General features: G+C 42.3%; 1 protein-coding gene across 3 annotated transcripts in view; it reads right to left on the bottom strand.

The window, feature by feature from the left end:
- The window catches only part of ABRAXAS2 (abraxas 2, BRISC complex subunit), a 209,065-nt gene that overhangs the window by 7,085 nt on the left and 175,038 nt on the right, over nucleotides 1–26,942 (bottom strand). For all 3 annotated transcript variants that reach the window (XM_033943580.1, XM_033943579.1, XM_033943577.1), the window contains exon 7: nucleotides 20,186–20,270. In XM_033943580.1, coding sequence (XP_033799471.1) covers nucleotides 20,186–20,270 — 85 coding nt within the window. The remainder of the gene's footprint in view (nucleotides 1–20,185; nucleotides 20,271–26,942) is intronic.

Raw genomic sequence — 26,942 nt, 5'->3', positions numbered from 1 at the left:
AAGAAGTTAAAAGGATCAGTTGCAAAGGTTAAGACTGTAAACCAGGCATGGATGTTATTTAAAAATACCATCGTGAAAGTCCAGACCAGATGTATTCCATGTATCAGCAAAGGTAGAAAGATGAGGAAACGAGAGCCGGCGTGGTTAAAAGGTGAAGTGAAAGAGGCCATTAGAGCCAAAAAAACATCCTTTAAAGAATGGAAAAAAGATCAGAATGAAGAAAATAAGAAGAAACACAAGCACTGGCAAGTTAGATGCAAAGCATTGATAAAGACAGCTAAGAAAGAATATGAAGAGAAACTTGCAATTTTTTTAGGTACATCAGAAGCAGAAAATCTGTGAGGGAATCTTTGGGAACGTAGGATGATCAAGGAGCAAAAGACGTGCTCAGGAAGAATAAGGCCATAGCGGAAAGACTGAATGAATTCTTTGCTTCGGTCTTTACGGAAGAAGATGTAAGAGATCTACCTGAACCGGAAATGGTTTTCAAGGGTGATGATGCATAGGAACCAACCGGTTCACCTTTATCCATATGTTTATTCACACCTTCAAAGAAGTCAAGCAAATTTGTGAGGCAAGATCTACTTCGGCTGAACCCATGCTGACTCCTTCTCATTAAATCATGTTTGTCTAAGTGTTCCACAATTTTATTTTTTATAATCGTTTCTACCATTTTGCCCGGCACCGAAGTGAGGCTTACCAGTCTGTAATTTCCCGGATCTCCCCTGGAGCCCTTTTTAAAAATCAGTGGAACACTGGCCACCCTCCAATCTTCAGGTACTATAGACTATTTTACCGACAGGTTACAGATCACTAACAGCAGGTCAGCAATTCAATTTTTGAGTTCTTTTAATACCCTGGGTTGCACACCATCTGGTCCTAGCAATTTATGACTTTTTAACTTGTCGATTTAGCTCAGTACATCTTCCAGATCCACCGAGATTTAAGAACATAAGAAGTTGCCTCCGCTGAGTCAGACCAGAGGTCCATCTCGCCCAGCGGTCTGCTCCCGCGGCGGCCCATCAGGCCTATTGCCTAAGCAGTGGTCCCTGACTATTTCTTTAACCTACCTCTACTCCTATCCCTATAACCTACCTCTACTTCTATCTGTACCCCTCAATCCCTTTGTCCTCTAGGAACCTATCCAAACCTTCTTTGAAGCTCTGTAACGTGCTCCTGCCTATCACAGCCTCCGGAAGCGCGTTCTATGTATCTACCACCCTCTGGGTGAAAAAGAACTTCCTAGCGTTTGTCCTAAACCTGTCCCCTTTCAATTTCTCTGAGTGCCCCCTTGTACTTGTGGTTCCCCATAATTTGAAAAATCTGTCCCTGTCTACCTTTTCTATGCCCTTCAGGATCTTGAAGGTTTCTATCATGTCTCCTCTAAGTCTCCACTTCTCCAGGGAGAACAGCCCTAGCTTTTTCAGTCTGTCAGTATATGAGAGGTTCTCCATACCTTTTATCAGCTTAGTTGCTCTTCTCTGGACTCCCTCAAGCACTGCCATGTCCTTCCTCAGGTACGGCGACCAGTACTGGACACAGTACTCCAGATGCGGGCACACCATTGCACGATACAGTGGCAGGATGACTTCCTTTGTCCTAGTCGTGATACCCTTCTTAATGATACCCAACATTTTGTTTGCTTTCCTTGAGGCTGTGGCGCATTGTGCCGACGCCTTCGGTATTGTGTCTACCATCACTCCCAGGTCTCTTTCAAGGTTACTTACCCCTAACAGTGATCTCCCCATTTTGTAACTGAACATAGGGTTTTTTTCCCCCTACATGCATGACCTTGCATTTCCCTATGTTGAAGCTCATTTGCCACTTTTTGGCCCACTCTTCCAGTGTCGTCAGATCCTTTTGTAGGTCTTTGCAGTCTTCGTGGTTTTAACCCTGCTGTATAGTTTGGTGTCATCCGCAAATTTAATGACCTCACATTTTGTTCCCGCCTCCAGGTCATTAATAAATATATTGAACAGGAGCGGTCCCAGCACCGACCCCTGCGGAACTCCACTCGTGACCCATTGCCAGTCTGAGTAATGGCCCTTTACTCCAACTCTCTGTCTCCTGTCTGCCAGCCAGTTTTTGATCCATCGATGGACCTCCCCTTGCACCCCGTGGTTCCATAGCTTCTTAAGCAGTCTTTCGTGTGGTACCTTGTCGAAGGCGTTTTGGAAGTCAAGGTAAATGATGTCTATGGATTCCCCTTTATCCACCTGGCTGTTTACCCCCTCAAAGAAGTGCAATAAGTTTCTAAGGCATGACCTACCCTTGCAGAAGCCATGCTGACTCGACTTTAGCTGTCCATTGTTTTCGATGTGTTCACAGATGCTGTCCTTAATCAGCGCTTCCATCATCTTTCTCGGGACCAAGGTTAAGCTCACCGGCCTGTAGTTTCCCGAGTCACCCCTTGAACCCTTCTTGAAGATAGGCGTGACATTTGCTATTTCCAGTCCTCCGGGATCTCTCCAGTTTTTAAGGATAGGTTGCATATTTGTCGAAGTGGCTCTGCTATTTCGTTCCTTAGTTCCTTGAGTACCCTTGGATGAATGCCGTCCGGTCTTTCAATATAGTCTAATCTAATCTAATCTTCCATTTGTGAGTTGCACAAACCTATACAAGCTTAAGGTGACAGATCAAAGAGGAAGTGGGAGAGTAGGGGGGCATGGAGAAGCAAGGGGAGGGGCCTAGAAGTAGGGGGTGCGATACAGAAGCTGAAACAGTTTAATTACAGAGTCCTTTTTCACATTGATTGGCACCCTGGCCGCATGATCCTGGTGGCTCTGAACTTGCCCAGGTGCCCGTGGTATGCGGATCTGGTTCATCTTCTCATGGCAGATCCTCTTTCGCTGCCTCTCTTGCCCGACCTTCTGACTCAGGATCCCATTCCAATGTTTGATCCTGGTCCCTTATGTCTTACGGCTTGGCTCTTGAGAGGGAATGCTTAGGTAAGAAAGATTATTCAGATAAAGTGATCTCTACTCTCTTGGGGTACCAGAAGCTTTCCACATCTCGGGCTTATGTGCGTGTTTGGCATATTTTTGAGGAGTGATGTTCTACGCCTGGCCTGGTCTTCTCTCCAGGTTCAACTTGCAGCTTTGTCTGCATTTCATGGTTTGCTGCAGGGTAAGCGTTTAACTTCTTTTCCGGATGTGGTTCACCTTTTGAGAGTGGCCAAATTGCTTCGGCATCCAGCTCCGGACTGGGATTTCAATCTGGTCCTGTCCATGCTCGTGAACCCTCCTTTTGAGCCCCTGGGTTCCTATTTGGTGAAGGACCTTACTCTCACGGTGGTCTTCTGGTGGTCATTACTTCTGCAAGATGCATTTCTGAGCTGCAGGCTTTCTCTTGTAGACCTCCCTTCCTGGAATTTTCTAGGGAGCGTGTTATGTTCCTGCCTGTTCCTTCCTTTCTACTGAAGGTGGTCTCACCTTTTCATGTCAATTAGTCAGTGGTCCTCCTGGTCTTGGGTAATCGGGAGGGCTCTTCGGAGCAGCAGCAGTTGCGCAAGTTTGATGTCTGTTGGGTTCTTCGCCCTTATGTTCAGCAGACCCAGGAGTTCTGGAAGTTGGATCATCTTTTTGTCCTCTCAGCAGGTCCTTGTAAGGGGACAGCGCTTCCAAGGCTACATTGTGCGCTGGATCGAGACTATTGCTTCCGCATATCTTCTTCAGGAGAAGCCTATTTTTTAATTTCTCAAGGCTCATTCCACTCGGGGTCAGGCAGCTTCTTGGGCTGAGACTTCTTTTGTTACTCCAGTGATTATCTGTAAGGCTGTGGTTTGGTCTTTTCCTCATTCCTTTGTGTGACACTACCCTGTAGACATTCCGTTGCGTCGAGACGTGGTGTTCAGTGAGCGTGTTCTGCTGGCAGCCCTCCAGGGGTCCCACCCATGATGGGTACTGCTTTGGCACATCCCATCAGTAAAATGTACTGGTATGGAGAGGCGCTAAAGATGGAGAAATTAGGTTCTTCCCTGCTAATTTTGTTTCTTTTAGACTCTCCAGACTGGTACAGTCCCCACCCTGTCTGTCTATCTGTTGTTCTTGTGGGATTTGCATGAAGAGTGTGATTTTTTCTTCGGGTTCTAGTATTTTTATAGGGTCGGGAGATTAAAAAGAACAGCGGAGGGGCGGGACCACAGCAGAGGAAACAGCTTAAAGCACTGCAGTGCAAAGAGCTGTAACCGCAATCGTCGGCTGAAGCTCTAAGGTAAACAGTTCGGGGAGGCCAGGAGGAACACGGAGGCCTTCCCGGGGGAGGTGCGCAGTCTTTTGGTGGGGGCAGTCCTTCAGGGAGGCTAGGAGGGAAGCCAGACGCAGCACTTCCCGACTGACCCTCCCTTCTCGCCCTCTAAAACAGGTGCGGCAGCGGCCAGCAAGACAGTGCTGCCGCTCCTGCTTTAGGGGGCGAGAGGAGAGGGTCCGAATCAGGAAGCCGATTTTTTAAAAATTTAAATCGATTCGAATCGATTCACCCGAAGTAAATCGGTGAACCGATTCGAATCATGAATCGGGCAGCACAAATGGGGACATTTGCTCAAAGGACTTTTTCTATGCAATTTCCAACAGTATTGTTCCATTAGTTGTTATTCCTGTTAGGAGTGGTTTATGGTTTATTAGTCTTGTTATACTGGTCTAAGCGGTTTACAGAATACAATAAAAGTAAAAATTAAAAAAAATTTTTAAAAAAGAACTCCATTTTTAGATAGGATAGCACTTCTTAGTTCTGCTTGACTATTCGGCAGATTGGTTAGACTAGAGCAGGGGTGTCAAACTCAATCACATAAGGGGCTGAAATCTAAAACAGGCTACGTCGCGGGCCAAATTTTTAATTAAGATACTTAGGGATCCTTTTATTAAGGTATGCTAACTGATTTAGTGTACGCTAAATGCGCACCTTAATAAAAGGACCCCTTACTCTTAGTAGAAGTCTAGGGTTACAACCTCTCCAACCCCATGCTGACTCTGTGATGTAAACAAAATAAAAATGACTTTTCCTCTTTCTTTTAGGTCCTAGTTCATGCATGCTGTCTAACACCAGCTGTCTTGTAGACTGCTTTGCTCATGAGTATCCTTGACCTTGATATAGAAATTCGAAACGCGTCGGCAAGGGGAATTATTTTAAAAAAGCTAAGCTAAGCAACATATATTTATTACCACTGCTGCTGTTCTTCACAAGCGTTTTCCTCTGCCTTTGCCTGGCCATCCTGGCTGCCATCGCCGAGATTTGGCCCTCTGTTCCTTCCCTCCCTCCATCCCGGCCTCACATTAAAGCAGCTTACAGAGGATCGCTGGTCAGCTGTAGTGATCCTTGCAGGCTGCCATCGGCCTCTGCAGGATGTTCCCTCTGCTGTGGTCTGCCTCTCCTCTGATGTATGGGACCGCGGCAGAGGGAACGTGCTGCTGAGTGTACGGCAGCCTGCTAGGATCACTACAGCCGACCAGTGATCCTCTGCAGGCTGCTTTAATGTGAGATCGGGAAGCCAGGATGGAGGGAGGGAAAGAACGGCGGGCTAAATCTCAGCGATGGCAGCTGGGAGGGCCAGGTGAAGGCAGAGGAAGGCGTTCGTGAAGAGTGGCAGCAGTGGTTATTATGCCGGCGACAGGCAGCTGGTGGGCCAGCTTAAGTGCAAATTTGGAATTGTCTGCCGGGCCAAATTTTATTACACCGCAGGCCAGAGTTTGACATGTCTGCTGTAAATGAAAGGGCTGTTTTGGGGAAGGCTCCTGGGTTCTTGCTATTGTGATGGTAGAAGTGTGGTTACATTAGGTGGAATAAAAAGCATTTTGTTCCCTCTCAAAAAGTTGGTATGATTTCAATTACCTCAACATTGACTGGATAAATGTTACATCAGGGAGTGCTAGGGAGGTAAAATTCCTAGACGTCATAAATGACTGCTTCTTGGAACAACTAATCCAGGAACCGACAAGAGGGGGAGCTATGTTAGATTTGGTACTTAGTTGAATGCAAGGTATAAGTACAGAAAGTAACTGTGTTGGATCTGCTGGGAAACAATGATCACAAAGTGATCAAATTTGAGCTGATATCTGGAGTGACATCACAAAAGAAATATAGCGGCATTTAATTTTTGAAAGGGCGACTATGATAAAATGAGGAAAATGATTAAAAAGAAGCTAAAAGGATCAGTTGCAAAGGTTAGGACTGTCAAACAGACGTGGATGTTATTTAAAAATACTATCATGGAAGCCCAGACCAGATGTATACCACGTATTAACAAAGGTGGAAAAAAGAGAAAACGAGAGAAGGCATTGTTAAAAGGTGAAGTGAAAGAAGCTATTAGATCCAAAAAAAGTAATAATAATAATTTATTTATAACCCGCTATACCTTAAGAGTTCAGAGTGGTTTACAACAAAGAGAATTGCCAGACGCAGATGAAATACAAATGGAATTATATAACTTGCATGGTTGGGTTTCTTTAGCCAAAATTGTCATATGAAAGAGATTTCACAGTTTTCCTTAAACATTTGGTAAGGGGAAGAATTCACACAAGAGGTTTCTCAAACAAATTTGTCATACAAATAAGATTTCACAGATTTCCTAAACATTTGATACAACAATGAATTCATGACTTAAGGTTTTGCTCCAAATACTAGCCTGGTAAGTTAAAGTTTTGTCCAGGAATCTTTTTACAATACATTCGTTTAGCATAGGAAAAGAGAATAGAGAAATTCTCCGCAAGGGTTGAAGGTTTGTAGAGAATAAAAAATGGTTGATAAGATAAATAGGAGCAAGTCCTACCAGTGTTTTGTAGCACAAACATGCAAGGTTGAAAATGATTCTGGCCTCCACTGGCAGCCAGTGTGATTTCCTGTAGTATGGGGTAATGTGATCTGATTTTTTCAACCCAAATATCAAACGTACTGCAGAATTTTGAATGATTTTTAATCTCCTGGTAGTTTTTTTGAATGATCCTAAATAAATGATGTTACAATACTCCAATGTGCTCAGTACCAGAGATTGAACCAACAATCCGAAGGATGAAAAACCAAAATAAGGTTTTAATATATGTAATTTTTAAAGAGTATTGTAACATTTTTTAATCAAGATGCCGGTGCTGCTGATTGTCCTTCTCGTGACTGGTTCATTCAATAAAAATATTTTCAAAAAAAAAAAAAAAAAAAAAAAGATGCCGGTATGGCTTTCGAAAGTTAAAGATTGGTCTAATGTAATGCCTAGAATTTTTATTGTGGGACTGATAGTATAGTTTGTTCCATTTATCAGAAGAGAAGATTCCGTGATTTTGTTAGATGGACTTGCAAGGAATATATTTGTTTTTTTCTGAATTCAATTTTTGGTTTGAAATCTTTAGCCCATTTTTCAATAAGATTGAGTAAAGATGTTATATAATAGAGATTAACACGGGGAAAAAATCTGTCCCCGACAATGCACCGTCCCTGGCCCACCGTCCCCTTCACTGCCCCGTCACCGCCATTCCCTTCACCGCCCCATCACCATCACCGCCATCCCATTCACTGCCCCATCACTGTCCCCGCAGCATCCATACAAGCCTCAGTACTGCAATATTTAGCTTATTCCTTCCATATAAATCAAAGTTTTGGCTGCTGAACTGGAGAAAGAGATGTTCAGCTGGCAGGGCTTTGTTTATAAAATTTTATCAAAACAACTAATATACTACTTTATCCTGAAGCAAAAAAAAATAAATAAATAACAAGAAATAGAATTTTTTTTTCTACCTTTGTTGTCTGGTTTCTGCTTTCCTCATCTTCTCATTCAATTCCTTCCATCCACTGTCTCTCTTCTCTCTGCGTCTTCCATTTGCTCTGTTACTGTGCCTCTCCCTTTCTCCCCCCTTCCAATTTGGTCTGGCACCCTTCTTCCCTCCACTCTCCCCATAGTCTGGCATCTCTGTCTTCTTGCCTGCCAGCATCTTCTCCCCACTCTCTCTTCCCCATGTCCTTTCAGCGTCTTTCTCCCCCCTGTCTTCCCCATGTCCTTTCAGCGTCCTTCTCCCCCCTCTGTCATCCTCATGTGCTTTCAGCGTCCTTCTCCCTCCTCTGTCTTCCCCATGTGCTTTCAGCGTCCTTCTCCCCACTCTGTTTTACCCATTTCCCTTCAGCGTCTTTTCCTCTCCACCCCACATTTCCTCCTCCCTGCCCCTTACCTTCGTGGCGCTTTCACCCCCCCCCCCCAGACAACAGGCCCGGTGCGACAAACCTCCCTGCCCTTTACCTGTGGCCGGCGATGTCTAAACTGTCTTCTTACAGCAGCCAGAGCGTTGTAGTTGCATATGGCTGCCGTAAAGGTCGTCTCTGATGCAACTTCCGGTTGCGTCAGAGATGACCTTTACGGCAGCCACACGAAGCTTCAATGCTCCGGCTGCTATAAGAAGGCAATTTAGACTCGCGGCCATGAAGGTAAGGGGCAGGGAGGGAGAAAGGGAGCTATTTCAACTCAGCGGCGGCAGTAGGGAGGGAGCGCGAATGACCCTGCGCGTTCCCTCCCTTAACTGCGGGGACAAGGCTATTCACCGCTCCACGGGGCAGTGAATGGCCTTGTCCCTGTAGCCATGGTGGACACAGGTTTTTCCTCACCGTTTTGGCGGGTTACTCGCGGCTAACTGCGGGTAACAGCCACCATGTCATTCTCTATTATATAAGCCTTTGTTTCTAATGACAGCGTGATAAAAGGAAAAACGATTGTGATGTCGCAGGCGTAAATATATGTTTGTAAGTTCAGTTGAGATAGTTCTCTTCCCAGAGAGGCCATATAAAGGTTAAAGAGAGAAGGAGACAGTGGCGACCCCTGTGGAACGCCACAGGAAGTAGTCCACTTTTTGGAATATACTTTTTCACTAAAAACTTGATATGTGTGGTTTTTTAGGAAACTCTTGAACCGATTCAGAACCTGACCAGAAATTCCTATGGTATCTAAGCATTCAAGCAAGATGTCATGATCAACTAAATCAAATGTTCTGCTTAGATCGAATTGTAAAATCAGTACATTCTTTCCCACAGTGAATAATTGAAAGATATAGTCCTTTAAAGAATGGAAAAAGGATCCAAGTGAAGAAAATAAGACAAGACATAAGCACTGGCAAGTTAGATGCAAAGCATTGATAAAGAAAGCTACTACTACTACTACTACTACTACTACTGCTAGTATTAATTATTTTTATAGCACTACCAGACAAAAGCAGCACTGTACAGTCACAAAGAAGACAGTACCTGCTCAAAAGAGCTTACAATCTAAACAGACAAGACAGACAAACAGGATGTCATAGATATAGATAAAGGGAATGGTTAATCTGCTGGCTGGGTTGGTGGGCAGTGGGGAGTAGGGTTATGGATTGAGGGCTATATCAAAGAGGTGAGTTTTCAGTTTGCTTTTGAATAAGGTAAGGGAAGAGGCTTGGCAGACAAACTTGGGTAATTATTCCAGGCATAGGGGGCAGCTAGATGAAAGGAATAAAGTCTAGAATTGGCAGTGGATGAGACGGGTATAGCTAAGAGCAGCTTATCTGAGGAACGGAGTTCTCTATGAGGTGTATAAGGAGAGAGAAGAGAGGAGAGATATTGAAGAGCAGCAGAATGAACACACTTGTAAGTCAGCAACCAAATCACTTCTATAGTGCTGAAAGGCATACATAGCACTGAACATTTTGACATTTGATAGACGGTCCTTGCTCACAAGAGCTAAGAAAAAATATGAAGAGAAACTTGCAAAGGTTCATAGTAACAATTTTTTAGGTACATCAAAACTAGAAAAACTGAGGGAATTCATGGGAATGTTGGATGATTAAGGAGCAAAAGGGGCGCTCAGTGAGGATAAGGCCATAGTTGAGACAATGAATGAATTCTTTGCTTTGGTCTTTACGGAAGAAGATGTAAGAGATCTACCTGAACAGGAAATGATTTTCAAGAGGGATGATGCGGAGGAATTGAAAGAAATCTCAATGAATCTGGAAGATGTAAGAGGGTGTTCAATAATTTATAGACCTCAGTATGAAAGAAAGTAGCAAGTGTGTTGAAACAAGTCTGTGCGTGTTGTGACATGTCTCAAAGGTTGCTCATGCACAGTCAGGAGAGTCCTTGTGCAAATCAAGTAAGAAACTGCTAGATTGGGAGCACTGTTCAGTGATAAATTTCTCACAAAAGAAGGGAACAAGCCAAAGGAGATCCATGAACACATGACTGCAGTTTATGGTAAGCCTGCCCCATCATCCTACAAAGTAAAATTTTGGAGCAAGCAGTTTAAGTGGGGTCCACTGAAGATGATCGTCACACTGGAAGGTCTGTGGCAACAAATTCCATAGAAATGTGAAAGAAAGTCAAGGATTTAATTTTATCAGACAGACGAATTAAGGCTTCCCGACTAGCTGAATTAAGTGGCATCTCAGCAAGTACAGTTTGGAAAATAATTCATGAAAAGTTGGGAGTGTTCTAGTGCTCTAGTGCTATCAGGAGAACTTGGAGAGGTTCCGTGAAGACCAAGTTAATTTTTTTCATCGTTTGGTAACTGGAGATGAGCCTTGGATCTATCACAGAGATCCCGAATCCAAAATGAAGTAAATGTAGTGGACACACAAATCAAACCCTACCCCAAAAATGTTTAAGACAGAATAATCCGCAGGCAAAGTTATAGCAACTGTCTTCTGGGACGATGAAGGAATTTTGCTTTTGGAGTTCATGCCACACAACACAACCATAACTGGGGAGAGTTACACCAACACAATGATCACTTTGCGGGAGTCAGTCGAGTAGAAAAGACGAGGAAAACTCACAGTAGGCATGCTGCTTCTTCACAAGAAAACGCCGGTGCACATGTCATGACAATCACAGGCTGCCATCCAATAGTGTGAGTTTCAGCAGCTGAATCATCCACTCTATAGTCCTGACTTGGCTCCCTTGGATTATTTCCTGTTCTGAGTTTTGAAGAAATCTTTCCACGGACAGCGGTTTTCAAGTGATGAAGATGACAAGGAAGATGTAACATCCTGGTTTGAAGGTCAAACACAAAAATTCTTTTCATATCAGGGACTATATTGAAAAATAAAATATATATTTTTAAACCTCCTTTTTTTCCCTACTCAGGTAGATAAATTATTGAATGTCCCTCAAAGCCAAATTGACAAGTTGAAGAGTAATAAATCACCTACACCTGATGGTATACATCCCAGGGTACTTAAAAAAAAAACCCCAAAAAACATAAAATTGCTGACCTGCTGTTAGTGATTTGTAACCTGTTGCTAAAATCATCTGTAGTACCTGAAGATTGGAGGGTGGACTATGTTGCGCCTATTTTTTTTTTTTTTAAAAGGTTCTAGAGGAGATCTGGGAATTACAGAACTGTAAGTCTGATTTCAGTGCTGGGCAAAATACTGTATACAATTATAAAAAATAAAATTGTGGAACATGTAGATAAACATGATTCAATGAGACAGAGTCAGCTTGGGTTCAGCCAAGGGAAATCTTGCCCACCAATTTCCTTGACTTCTTTGAATATATGAATAAATATGTGGATAAAAGCGAGCCAGCTGATATAGTGTATCTAGATTTTCAGAAAACTTTTAACAAAGTTCCTCATGAGAGGTTCCTGAGAAAATTAAAGAGAATCATGGGATAGGAGGCAATGTTCAGTTGTGGATTGTTGTTATTATTAGGTGACATCGATTTGTGCTCGAGTCCTAGCAACTTGATGAATTACGAATCTAAAAAAGAAATCGTTTTTGTGCTAGTCCGGAAAGGTCCTCCAGCATCATCCCCATGGTTGTTTTCAACATGTCCAGTCATCTGTTGCTCTTTGCCTGGTTCCTTCGATTTTCCCAAATATGATATATTTCTCCAGAGATATAAGAACATAAGAATAGCCTTACAGGGTCAGACCAATGATCCATAAGCCCAGTAGTCCACTCCCATGGTGGCCAAACCAGGTGCCTAGTACCTGGCCAAAACCCAAGGAGTAGCAATGTTCAATGCTACCGATCCAGGGCAAGCAGTAAGGCTATTCTTATGTTCTAAATTATTTAAAAAGGGATGGTTAATAAGACTAATAAGGATTTCGGAAGACTGGAAAGTGGCGAATGTTACGCTGATCTTCAAGAAAGGTTCAAGGGGAGATCTGGGAAACTATAGACCAGTGAGTCTGACCTTGGTATCGGAAAAGATGGTAGAGGTGCTGATCACCTGGACGGACACAATCTAATGAGGACCAGCCAGCACGGCTTCAGCAAAGGAAGATCTTGCTTGACGAACTTGCTGCACTTCTTCGAGGGAGTAAACAGGCAGATAGGGATTGGTTAATCTAGAACTGGTGAATTACCTAGATAAACATAATATTCTTAATGAACACCAGTCAGGATTTAGAAAAGGTTTTAGCACCTAGATAGTATTAGCTTCAATTTTAAGTCACCTTTATGGTTTTTTTAGCACAGGTACTAGTGCTTTAATTCTACAACTGGATCTTAGCAGTGCGTTCGACTTGGTCGATCATGAAATAATGTTACACTGCTTAGATGAAATGGGACTCTCGGGAAGAACCTGGAACTGGTTTCAGGGTTTTTTAAAAAAAAGATCCTATCGAGTGGTGAGTGATGGAAAATACTCCCATTTCTGGAGTAATCCTTCAGGGGTACCTCAAGGTTCCCCGTTATCACCCACGCTATTTAATATATACATTTCATCTCTGGGACATTTACTGCAGAAGCTAAATTTAATCTTTTACATATATGCTGATGATATTTCCATTTTAATTCCTTTGAATAACATAACGAAAGATATTTTAGAACAAATTTCTTATATCATGTCTGAATTAGAACAATGGACAACCAATTTTTATTTAAAATTGAATACAGAAAAGACAAATCTTTTTAGCAAGCCCAAATGACAAAATAACTAAGACATCGCTTCACCTGAATGGTCACGACTATCCAATTTTAAAATCTATAAAAACATTGGGAGTCACTTTAGACTCCCATTTAACTTTGGTAGAGCACACAAATTTGGTGGTGAAAAAGTGATTTTTTATATTATGGAAGTTAAAGACTTATCAAAAATTATTTTGATTTCTTAGCTTTTAGACTGTTGATATTATCCATACTGGACTATTGTAATTTTGTTTACTTGGCGTACCGAAGAAAGTTGTGAAAAAATTAAGAATAGTGTAGAACACGGCTGTTCGTCAGATATTTGGACAAAAGAAAAGTGATCATGTCAGTCCTTATTACCGATCACTGCACTGGTTGCCAGTGGAGGCACGAGTAATGTTTAAATTCTCATGCCTCTGTTTCAAGTCAGTTTGGGGATTGGCACCTACATACCTGCTATCTCATTTTGTGTTATATAACCCTGTGCGGATAACCAGGAACTGCAACCTATTTGCTTACCTGAAGATTTTAGGCTGTAATCTCAGGTCTTATTTTGATAGGATGCTTGCTTTCCAAGCAAGCAAACAACAGTCCTGGTTGGGTAACTATATCAGCGGAGCTATGTTGTCCTATGGCACTTTTAGAAAAGAAATCAAGACAATATTATTTGATAAATTCATCTCTTAATCTGTGCTTTTATCTTTATTTTTAAACATAACTAATCTTATCCTATCAATTTTTAACTTTTAATGTCTTTTTATACAACAAGCTGTATTCATTTTTTACTATTTTGTATTTCACTGACTGTCCAGTTTTTCTCTTTTGTGGAAACCGCATAGAATTCTTTTGATTAAGGCGGTATAGAAAAATAAAGTTATATTATGTTATGTAAAGTTATAGACAAGGGTGACCCAGTCAACATTGTATATCTGGATTTTCAGAAGACGTTTGACAAAGTCTTGCATAAATGACTACTTTGAAAAATTGCAAGCCATGGAATCGAGGGTGAAATACTCACGTGGATTAAAAACTGGTTGGTGGATAGGAAACAGACAATACTTGGACTGGAAAAGTGTCATGAGTGGAGTGCCGCATAGTTCGGCGCTTGGACCTGTGCTCTTCAACATATTTATAAATGACTGCTTGGTTTTTGTTATGCCTGCTGACTCACTGCTTCAACCCTAATACCTCCACTGTGACTGTTTTATTAATTTTATTTAATTTTAATTCCATTTAATTTCAAGTTTGTTTTACTTACTTATTTTAATTTGAATTGTATTAGTACTTCTACTTCAGGCCCTCTCGTTCTCTCAAAGGACCGCCGCCACTTTGTGGTGGTGCCGACGACTCCGCCCACTTTACCTCTCTGGTAACGTCCCCTACAAATTCCTCTGCTTTGCCGCGCACGCCTCACTGCTTGGTTTTTGTTATGCCAAAGGAGCGCACCTAAGGAGCAGGTTCTGCTCCTTTATGCGCTCCTTCATGCAGTTCCTTCATTTCCTACTAACTTCCCGTTATAACCCTCATCTTCCTACACCCTCGTTCACTTTCTCCTCCCTTCTTAGACCCTTTTGTCTTTTTCTCAATCTATATATCTTTTTCTTCTTGATTCTTCACCGCTCGGAACTTGTCTCCTATATTCTTTTATTTCCTACTTCAAGTACTATGTCTTCCATCCCAACTATTTGGGGCCGCCGATATTCCGAATCTACATTTTACAAAAATCAAGTCACACCTCACTCAAGACAATACATTTCCATCCCAACTCATTCCCCTTCCAACTTCCATCTCAATCAACTCCATCCCTTCCTTACATTCAAATCTGGTCTAATAAATGTTCGCTCTATAAAAAATAAACATCATTTAATTCACGATATTATTACTCAACATAATCTTCAAATTCTATGTCTTACAGAAATATGGTTAACTCAGGGAGATGATGCTTACATCACTCAGGCTTGTCCACCTAATTATAAAGCATTTTTTCAACCCCGCCCGAACAAAAAAGGAGGTGGATTAGCAATTATACATCATGCCTCAATTCCTCTTCAGGTAAATACTTCCAACCTTCTTTCTCACACTCCTATTGAATCTCTCCAATTTTCAATTAAACTTTCCTCTCCTCTTAACTTTCTCCTTATCTATTTACCCCCGCCAATAACTAAAACCTCTCTTTCATCTCTCATCTCCACTCTAACTGATTTTAATATCGCTTATCCTGAATCTATAATTCTTGGAGATTTTAATATCCATTTTAACTCCCCTAATCATTTTAATACTTCTGAACTCTTAACCTTGATTGCCGACTTATCACTATCGCCTCTCATCCATACGCCTTCTCATTCTGCAGGAAATACTCTGGATATGATCCTATGCCCAACCACCATGACTTATCTTTTCCATAATTTTGATTTCATCTCTGTACCATGGTCAGATCATACTCTGATTATTTGGCAATCAAATATTCCAACTCATTCAAACCTTATCAAACAAACAAATATTCCCTCTTTCACCCGTAATCTAAATATTATAACTCTCCCCGCTATTCAATCTTCCTTTGACCTAAATCTCAAATATTTCTCTTCCCTTTCCATCACAGAACAATTTTCTAATTGGGAAACTGCTACGAAATCCCTACTAGACTCGCTAGCACCTAAATCTGTCAAACAAAATAAACCCATTCTTAACCCTTCCTCAAAGAAACACCAACCTTGGTTTAATGAAAATTTGATCCTCCTCCGTCGACAGGTCCGTTCGGCCGAAAACAAATGGCGTAAAACTCTTTATAACAGTCACCTCCTTTCTTATAAAGAAAAAGCTTTTCACTACAAAAAGACCATTCAACAGACAAAAAAAGACTATTATTCAAAACTTATCTCTTCCACTAGTAACTCATCCACTCTCTTTAGTATTGCTCAGTCTCTTTCAAAATACTCTAAAAAAAAACTCCCTCCTCCTGTTTCAACTTTACCATCTGCCGATGAACTTTCCCAATTCTTTGACACCAAAGTCAATACTATTCGAACTCACCTCGGACCCTCTCTTCCTGCTTTTTCGGCCCCTACTAATAACGATCTAACTTTCCTACCTCTCAGTTCTTTCTCTAATTTCAAAGTACCTTCACTAGCTCAACTATTCACCATTCTACAATCTAGAAATTCTCCCAATAACATTACTGAAAGTTTTCCTCCACTACTTCTCAAAAAATTCTTTTCTTTTTTTGGTCCTTATTTAAGGGAAATGATTTCCAAATCTTTTTCTGATTGCTACGTCCCTACTGCATGGAAAACAGCTCTAGTTTTCCCAAAACTTAAACAATACAACACTGATCCCTCTTTACCCAACAACTACCGTCCTATTGCCAATTTGCCTTTAATTTCTAAAGTCACCGAAAAAATTATTCATTCTCAATTGTCAGAATTCTTCGATCAAACACATGCCCTATATCCTTATCAAACCGGCTTTCGAACTTCACATTCCACTGAATTATCGTTACTTGGTCTCATTACAACTATACAATACTTTCACGATCACCTAAAATCGGTTATACTAATTTCCCTTGATTTATCTGCAGCATTTGACACCATAGACCATTCTTTACTTTTATCTAGATTAGCAGATTGTAGTATCACAGGTCATGCTCTCAACTGGTTTATATCCTACTTTCACCAACGTAACTTTAAAGTTCATGTAAAAAACCAAACTTCTTCTCCGGTAACTCAAACTTTTGGAGTTCCTCAGGGCTCTATTTTATCCCCGCTATTATTCAATATCTTTTTATCCCCTCTTCTTTCTCTTGCCCAATCATTAGGATTCTCAATCTTCGCTTACGCCGACGATATACAGCTGCTTTACCCAATCAATACTTTAAACCCTTCAGATATTAACGATCTAAATACCAAATTAGATACCATAAGTGATTGGCTCTTTTCAAATAAACTTTCACTCAACGTTGATAAATCCTGTGGTCTCCTTCTCCCCATTAAAAAATCTGAAACATTACCAGGAACAATATACATCAAATCCACACCATTACTTATGGATACTAAAATAAAATTACTAGGCGTTACTTTGGATAGAGAGCTTACTTTTCATGACCACATAAGTTCAGTTGTAAAAACTTGTTTCTTTAAATTACGTATCATCCGTTCACTCAGTTCTATTCTAAATACTGACTCGATTAATATCCTAATTCATTCCTTAGTCATTTCCCACTTAGATTACTGTAATTCTCTTTTAAATGGACTACCCCAAAAAGAACTTCGACGTTTACAACTCATACAAAATACAGCAATTAAACTCATTTACAAAATAGGTAAGTTCGAACACGTCACCCCTCTTCTTAAAGAGGCTCATTGGCTCCCTGTCACCCACCGTATAATTTATAAAATCATACTGCTCTCTTTTAAAATCAAACTCTCCCACTTGCCCTTATTTCTTGATAAATTATTAATACCCCAAAGTTCTCCCCGTTCCTTAAGATCTACTGTCCAAAAACTCCTTTTCATTCCATCCTTAAAAGAATCCTACTATACTAGGAAAACTAATTTCGCTATAACTGCCCCCACATTATGGAATTCTCTCCCTCAATTTCTCCGGGATGAATTTCATTTACCAAAATTTAAGACTAATCTTAAAACTTTCCTATTTCAAGATGCCTTTGACAAATCTTAATCTCTAATTTATTTATTTATTTATCTTTTTCTCAAAACTAACCTTTACTTCAGCGCGTATCTCTTATACCATGCACCCTCATCCCTCATGTTCAATCCCTTCCCTCTATCTCATTTCTTCTAATATAATGTAACTTCTCCCTTCCTCCCCACTCATCCTCACTTTCAGGTTTGTCAGTATATGTTATATATGTTTTCTCTAATTTTTCAAATACACCAAACTACTACTTCTTTCTAACCTATTTTAAATTTTATTGTTAACCGGTCAGATATTTGTTTTATGATCGGGATATTAAAAACTAATAAACTTGAAACTTGACCTGGAAATTGGTATGGCAAGCGAGATGATTAAATTTGCAGATGATACAAAGTTATTCAGAATAGTGAAGGCACAGGATTTCGAAGACTTGCAACGTGACATAAACACACTCGAGAAATGAGCCGCAACATGGCAAATGAGGTTTAACGTAGATAATTGTAAGGTGATGTCTGATGCGGTACTAGGAGACACCCCTCAGGAAAGAGATTTGGGAGTACTGGTCCACAAGTCGATAAGTCCGCTCAATGTGCGGTGGCTGTGAAAAGGGCAAACAGATTGCTAGGAATGATTAAGAAGGGGATCACGATTAAGAAGGTTATTATGCCGCAAAAAAGTAAAACACAGTAAAAAAAGGGCCATCGCATGCGCAGACCATATACAGATGGACTGCGCATGCATTGGGATCGCTATAGAGCGATACAGGCAGGCGGTTGGCAGTGTGATTTTGATTGCCTTCATTTGCATGAGGGCGATTCGTGAATCAGCCCCCTGGACACGGTTCGGATTCGTGCCCTTAGTGACACTCGAAGTTACAGGGAAATACTTTTAAAACCAAAAGGAGGAAATATTTTTTCACTCAGAGAATAGTTAAGTTCTGGAACCCATTGCCAGGGGATGTGGTAAGAGCGGTTAATGAAGTTGGTTTTTAAAAAGGTTTGGACAAGTTCCTGGAGGAAAAGTCTATAAACTGCTGTTAAGACAAACATTGGAGAAGCCACTTCTTACTCTGGATCAGTGGCATGGAATATATAGAAACATAGTAAATGACGGCAGATAGACCTAAACGGTCCATCCAGTCTGCCCATTAGTTATACCCATTAAATACATGAATAATTTAACTTGCTCTTCTTTGATATTTCTGAATGCTGCTAATATTTTGGGTTTTGCCAGGTACTTGTGACCTGAATTGGCCACCGTGAGGACCAGCTACTGGGCTGGTCTGACCCACTAAGGGTATTCTTATGTCTCCCATTCCACTCCACTCCACTCTATTCAGTATTTTATAGACTTCTATCAGATCTCCCCTTAGGTGTCTTCTCCAAGCTGTAGAGCTAAGTCTCTTTAGTTGTTCCATCCCTTAATCCTTAAAACCTGACTGTCTAAGCATACCTGCATTACAGTAATCAATACTTTCATCTTGTACGCTAAGGGGGAAATTCTATAACCAGCGCCTAAATTTAGGCATCAGTAGGTGCCCTGCCGATGCCCAAGTAATTGAAAATTGCAGTCAGAAATGGCAGGGTTGAAGCACCTACCAAAGCCTAAATAAAAGGCGGCTGATATGGCCATTGGAATCGGGACTTTAAGCCACGGAACGCAAGTAGCATTAGGCGGGCTAAACTGGCTACCCAGCCATGAATCACGCCAAGATAGGTGGCTGATATGTAGGCCTGGAAAACCCTGGCCTACATTTCAGCCGCTTATCTTTGCCACTAGACCGCAGCAGGAAAATTCCCCTCCCTCCCTCCCTCCCCCATCAGTTGAGTGGCAGGGACTCCCCAAAGCTGCAGTTATGTAACTGGCGCCCAAGTTGAATTGCTTGTCAATCATCCTAGGCAGCCGGTTACAGCATTGAGGCTTTGGGGAGTCCCTGCCACTCAGCTGATGGGGGAAGGGGGAATTCCTCTGCTGCGAATGGCTGAGCAGCCGCAGCAGGGAAACCCGCGGCATGAGGGATGTCCACTCCCTCTTGCTTTCCCTGCCCCCGCAACACACCCGGCAGGAAGGATGCCCAATCCCCCTTGCTGGCACTCCCGAACACCCCACCCCTCCAAAAACCATCCCATACCTTTTTCTTGACGGCTGGCTGGAGGGATGCCCACTCCCTCTGGTCGGCACCCCCCTTTAACATCCCTGGCCTTGAAGAAAAAGGTATGGGGGTGGGTTTAGGGGGGGTGTTCGTCTGGGGTGCCAGAAGGAGGGAGTGGGCATCCCTCTTGCCATGGACAGTGTTGGTGGGTTTGGGGTTCCCTGCTGTGGCTGCTCAGCTGATCGTGACAGGGTACTTTCCCCCCTCCCCATCAGCTGAGCGGCAGGGACTCCCCAAAGCCGAAATTCTGTAACCGGTGCTCTAAAATGATTGACAGGCTATCAGTGGCCACCAACTTGGGCGCCAGGTACAGAATCCGGCCCTAAATGCCTTACTGAACCACCTCTCATTTTCCTACATAGACATTACAGGGTTCACCAAAATCCCTCTACTCGTGTCCTTGCTCACATACATTCTAGGAAGCTATTCCCCAATGGACCACACTGTCATCATCAAATGCAGAGTGACTGGAAAATAGAAACCATTACCTCCTTTCCACAAAACTTCCATCCCAGGCTAACTTTAAATGACTCACCTGCACTTTTTCCTGAAGGGCATTATAAACTTGATATATCGCCCTGATGTCCTTCATGATTCCATCTTTATCAAAAAATTCCATTCTGAAACAATATTAAAAAAAAACCCAACAACATTAACGGCAAGGTTCCCTTTCCCAATACCAATGGAGATACATATATTGGAGGCAGTACGTGGTTATTCACTGTGGAAATCTTGAAAGCTTAGCTGATTAAGAGATGAAAGTCCTATACACTCTTTACCATTTCATTAGCTATTTGCTTTTTCCACTAAAAAAGTTTACTTATCTAATAATAATAATAATAATAACTTTATTTGTATACCGCAATACCACAAGCAGTTCAGAGCGGTTTACAGAGGAAGAGATTGTACATATACAGCGATGTTACAGAAAATATTGTCAAGTACATTGGTAACAAACTTCGATTACATTAGTAAGCTGAGAGAGGATAGGTATATCCGGAAACATGTCAGAGATACAGCTGGTAATTCAGTGATATAACAAGGTGGGATGGAGTCCCACCTTGTTATATCACTGAATGCCTCTAACATATTCCTCTGTAGAATAAAGGTACTTATATCATTTATCAAGAAACTTGTGAAAAATTGGTTGTAAATTTTATTTTGTGGAAGAAACTTGCATGGTTTGATTAAATCTCTTTATAGGCAATAATTTTCTAGAAGTACCAGTGTCTTCAAGTTTGAGGGATGTAGGACTCCAAATGCATATAATAATAAGATGGTTCTTCTATCACACTAAATCCCAACCTAAAAAAGGGTCACGGAATTTCAACCAAAGCAGGTTCAAATCAGTTAACAAAGAATAGAGAAACGAACTCAAGCAAAGTATTTAATTAATAAATAGGTTTTCAAATTCTTACGAAAGATGACATAAGATGGAATTGAACACAGATCTAACGGAGAGATAACCAGAAATGAATGGCCTGATAGCTGAAGGAATTACCCAAAATTTGTTTAAAACATAAAGATGAAATGGAAGGGAACTCTTCCCCCCCCAAAAAAAAAGGAATCTGTAAAACAGGATCCTCTTCGATTAAAGGGAAGTGAATGGTGTAAGTAATTGCAGAATCCACTGTTCTAGGATTTAAGGGTAAACTAGATGCACATCTCCTTAAGAGTGGTATAGAGTGATACGGGTAAGGGTAAATTAGATGCACATCTCTCTTGAGAAGCATACAGTGATATGGGGACCAAAACTAGGCCAGGGTACACCTAGTGGGGCCTCCACGTGTGCGGATCACCGGACTTGATGGACCTAGGGTCTGATCCGGAGATGGCAATTCTTATGTTCTTAAGACAGTAACCCAAATCATAGTTACCAGATGCTAGGGTCTACCTTGGGGGTTAACACCCAAGAAAAAGATCCAGGTGTCATTGTAGACAATATGCTGAAACATTCCGACCAATATGCGGTGGCGAACAAAAAAGCAAACAAGATGCTAGGAATTAATAGAAAAGAAATGGTAAACAAGACTAAGAATGTTATAATGCCTCTGTATCACTCCATGGTGCAATCTCACCTTGAGTATTACATTTAATTCTAGTGACCTTATCTGAAAAAAGATATAGCAGAACTAGGAAAGGTTCAAAGAAGAGCAATCACGAAGATAAAGGGGATGGAACTACTCTCGTATGAGGAAAAATTAAAAGGGTTAGGGCTTTTCAGCTTGGAAAAGAGATGGCTGATGGGAGATACAACTGAAGAGAAAGACATGAGGGAAGCCACTGCTTGCCCTGTATCGGTAGCATGGAATATTGCTACACCTTGGGTTTTGGCCAGGTACTAGTGACCTGGATTGGCCACTGTGAGAACAGGCTACTGGGCTTGATGGACCATTGGTCTGACCCAGTAAGGCTATTCTTATGTTCTTAATTCTGAATGGTGTAGAACAGGTACAAGTGCATCAATTTTTTACCCCATCAAAAATTACAAAGACTAGGAAAGATTTGATAAAGTTACAGGGAAATATTTTTAAAACCAATACGAGGAAAACATTTTTTCACTCAGAGAATACATAAGCTGAGTGCATTGCCAGAGGATGTGGTAAGAGCAGTTAACATAGCTGGCTTTAAAAAGGTATGGATAAGGTCTTGGAGAAAAAGTCCATAGTGGGAGAAGCCACTGCTTTCAATGTTGCTACTATTTAGATTTTTGCCAGGTACTTGTGACATGGAGTGGCCACCGTGAAGACAGGAAACTGGGCTAGATGGACCATTGGTCTGACCCAGTAAGACTTTTCTTATGTTCTTGTATTCAGGAATAAAGTTATCAAGTATCTTGTAAGTTATGTATGCAATCTTAGAAATAATATGGGCCTCTACAGGGGGATGAGCTACCATTTTTCTTCAAGTGGTGCAATAGTCTAAGCAAGAACATAAGAATTGCCATACTGGGACAGACTGAAGGTCCATCAAGCCAGGTATCCTGTTTCCAACAGTGGCCAATGCAGATCTCAAATATCTAGCAAGATTCCAAGGAGTAAAACAGATTCTATGCTGCTTATCCTAAGAATAAGTAGTGGATTTCCCTAAGCCATCTCAAAATGGTCTATGGACTTCTTTTTTAGGAAATTATCCAAACATTTTAAAAACTCTGCTAAGCTCTTTTCACCACATTCTCCAGCAACGAATTCTAGAGTTTAATTACATGTTGTGTAAAGAAATATTTTCTCCAGTTTGTTTTAAATCTACTACTTAGTAGTTTCATCGCATGTCCCCTTAGTCCTAGTATTTTTGGAAAGAGTAAACAAGCAATTCACATCTACCCTTTCCACTCCATTCAGTATTTTATAGACCTCTATCATATCACCCCTGAGCCATCTCTTCTCCAAGCCGAAGAGCCCTAGCCGCTTTAGCCTTTCCTCAAAGGGAAGTCATCCCATTCCTTTTAGCATTTTTGTCACCCTTCTCTAATTCCGTAATATCTTTTTTGAGATATGGCATAGCTGGTTTTAAGAAAGGTTTGCACAATTTCCTGGAGGAAAAGTCCATAGTCTGCTATTGAGAAAGACATGGGGGAAGCCACTGCTTGCCCTGGATCGGTAGCATGGAATATTGCTACTCCTTTGGTTTTGGCCAGGTACTAGTGACCTGGATTGGCCACCCTGGGAACAGGCTACTGGGCTTGATGAACCATTGGTCTTACCCAGTAAAGCTGTTCTTATGTGGCCATACCATAGAGCGATACAAGGGCATTATAATATTTTCATCTTTGTTTTCCATTCCTTTCCTGATAATTCCTAACATTCTATTTGCTTTCATAACAGCTGCCACACATGTCTACAGTCTCTACACAGACGGATGCAACGGATCAGCTACATGGAAACCTTTTGCTGGAGCTGAGGAACCTGAGAGAGGAGGTTCAGCGCTTAAGAAGCATTCGAAACGACGAGACCTTCATCGACGGTGTCATCCAAGAGCTGTCCCAGATCACCAAACAGGAACCTAACGAGACCATACCCGTGACACCCAAAGTAACCAAACCAACTACCAATCCTGATACCTTGAGACCAACCATCGGAATACAGGAAGAGGCTGGAGACGCTGACTCCTGGCAGCTGGTAACTTCCTCCACAGGAAAACGCAGAAGACCTTCCTCATCTTCTGTCTCTTTCTCTCACACACAGGGCTGTTCTACATCGACCCCGCAGATCACCTTGAGGAACAGATTCCAGCTGCTACAGGACGGACCCGACGACGAGGTACAGGGAGTTGTTCAGCAGAAGGTTCCAGTTCCAGAGACACCAGGTCAGCCCACCCCTAAGAAGCGCAGAGTGGTGGTCATCGGGGATTCGCTACTGAGGGGCATCGAGGGACCGATTTGTAGACCAGACTTGCAATCTAGAAAGTTTTGCTGTTTGCCAGGGGCCAAGATCCGGGATGTAACCGCTTGACTGGACAGACTCATCAAGCCCCAGGACCACTTCCCCATGATTCTCATCCACGTAGGAACGAACGACACCGCCAGGAGCACCCAGGATAGCATACCGGCAGACTTCAGAGCCCTGGGTGAGAAGCTGAAGAGGATGGATGCACAGGTGGTCTTCTCCTAGATCCTCCCTGTGAGGGACAAGGGTAGAGCCAGGGAGGATCGCATCCAGAGGGCTAACGACTGGCTGCGAGAATGGTGCAAGGAGATGAACTTCGGGTTCCTGCACCATGGAGAGACACTACTAGGACTACAGGGATCAGACGGTCTACACCTGACTAGAAGAGGGAAGAACGTCTTTGGACACCGACTAGCCCGCCTACTTCACAAGGCTTTAAACTAGGTAAGATGGGGGAGGGCACAGGCACAAACAATCTATCTGACGAGCTATGCTGCCAATACTTTTTTGAGGGTGAGGTAAGTAAACACCGCAATTCTGGGTCTGGGACTGGGGCGAGTATACACATTTCTGAGTCTGGGGTAAGTTCACATTGTAATTCTGGGTCTAGGGAGGGTATACACATTGCGAATTGTACTAAAAGAATTAAAGTAGCTCAAGTGGTTATTCCCCAACAGGGTACACACATTTCCGAATCTGGGGTAGGTACGCATTGTAATTCTGGGTCTAGGGCAAATGCACAAACTACAATTAGTACTAAAAGGGTCCATGTAGCTCAAGCGGGAACAGCCCCAGAGAGACATAGCAAACATACTACATGGAGGGCTATGTAAGTCAATGCCCACAGTTTGGGCAACAAGATCCTGGAATTAGAGACTGAAATGAGGAACGCTGACCTGGATGTGGTGGCGATATCTGAGACCTGGCTCACAGACTCCCAAGGGTGGGACATGGTCATACCAGGTTACAACTTACTTCGCCAAGATAGGGAGGGCAGAGTGGGAGGAGGTGTAGCGATATACACTAAGGATGATATTAAAGTCACCAGAATCACAGATATCATGTACACAGGGGAATCCCTTTGGGTAAATTTGGCCAGGGGGAATGACAAATGCCTGTAACTTGGAGTAATATACAGACCCCCAAGGCAACAGGATGATCAGGATATGGAATTAATCGGCGACATAGAGAATATCACCTTACGTGGGGATACAGTGCTATTAGGTGACTTCAATATGCCTGATGTGGATTGGAACACACTTTCCTCTGCATCCAGCAGCAGCAGGAGACTATTGAACTCTATGAAGGGAGCTAAACTGAGGCAACTGGTATTGGAGCCAACAAGGGAGCAGGCAATACTGGACTTGATACTTACCAATGGCGAAAGTGTCACAGAGGTCTCGATGGGTGACACGTTGGCCTCCAGTGACCACAACATGGTATGGTTCAATCTCAGGAAGGGTTTTGCCAAAACTAACACATTGACCAAGGTCCTTAGCTTCAGGGACACCAACTTTGAGGGAATGGGGGATTTCATCCATCAGGCGCTACAAAACCGAGCAGTAACAGATAATGTAGAAGAACTGTGGTCAACTCTGAAAGCTACCATTCAGGAGGCAACCAACCGCTATATAAAATCAGTGAGTAAACGGCGCAGGAACAATAAGTCACAATAGTTCTCTGCGGAGATCTCGGACCTCATAAAAGAGAAGAAAAGAGCGTTCATCTCTTACAAACAATCAGGGTCTCAGGATTCTAGAGAAGACTATTTGGCCAAGGCAAGAGCCGTCAAAACAGCAGTTAGAGAGGCCAAATTCCGAATGGAGGAAACTTTAGCAAAGAACATCAAGAAGGGCAATAAATCCTTCTTCAGGTATATTAGCGACAGAAATCGAAACACAGGTGGGATAGTACGCCTAAGGAAACCAGATGGGAACTATGTAGAAGCTGACTCGGAAAAAGCTAAATTGTTAAACGAATACTTCTGTTCAGTCTTCACCCAGTGTCTACTGTGAGCTGTCTAAACTCAAGGTTAACAAAGCAATGGGGCCAGACAACCTACATCACAGGGTGCTCAGGGAGTTAAGGGACGTCCTGGCGGAACCACTATCCGCGCTCTTCAATCTCTCCCTTAGTACAGGTAGAGTCCCGTTGTACTGGAAAACGGCTAACGTCATTCCACTCCACAAAAAAGGTTGCAGAATGGAGGCTGCGAACTACAGACCAGTGAGCCTCACATCAATAGTGAGCAAATTAATGGAAACTCTAATCAAACGCCAACTGGATATGATCCTGGATGTGAAGAATCTATGGGATCCCCGTCAACATGGATTTACCAAGGGGAGATCCTGCCAATCCAACCTGATCAGCTTCTTTGACTGGGTGACGGGGAAGCTCGATGTTGGAGAGTCCATGGACATCGTATACTTGGACTTCAGCAAAGCATTCGATAGTGTACCACACCGCAGGTTGTTGAGCAAAATGAGTTCTATAGGATTAGGTGACACACTGACAAAACGGGTTGGAGACTGGCTTAGAGGTAGGCTTCAGAGGGTGGTGGTGAACGGCACTTCCTCCGAAAAGACGGAGGTGATCAGTGGAGTGCCGCAGGGCTCGGTCTTGGGCCCAATCCTTTTCAACATCTTTATAAGGGACTTGGCTGAGGGGCTTCAAGGTAAAATAACGTTATTCGCCGATGACGCCAAACTATGCAATATAGTAGGTAAGAGCACAACGGACAATATTATACACGACCTACTCCTATTGGAGCACTGGTCTAGGACCTGGCAACTGAGTTTCAATGCCAAAAAATGCAAAGTCATGCACCTTGGCAGCCAAAATCCATGCAAGACTTACATCCTTAATGGCGAGATCCTTGCAAGGACTGCAATAGAACGGGACTTAGGG

The sequence above is a fragment of the Geotrypetes seraphini genome, chromosome 4, assembly GCF_902459505.1.
Source record: "Geotrypetes seraphini chromosome 4, aGeoSer1.1, whole genome shotgun sequence".
Taxonomy (NCBI): domain Eukaryota; kingdom Metazoa; phylum Chordata; class Amphibia; order Gymnophiona; family Dermophiidae; genus Geotrypetes; species Geotrypetes seraphini.
Note: the sequence above shows the minus strand (reverse complement) of the source record. Positions and strands in the feature narration are given on the sequence as shown.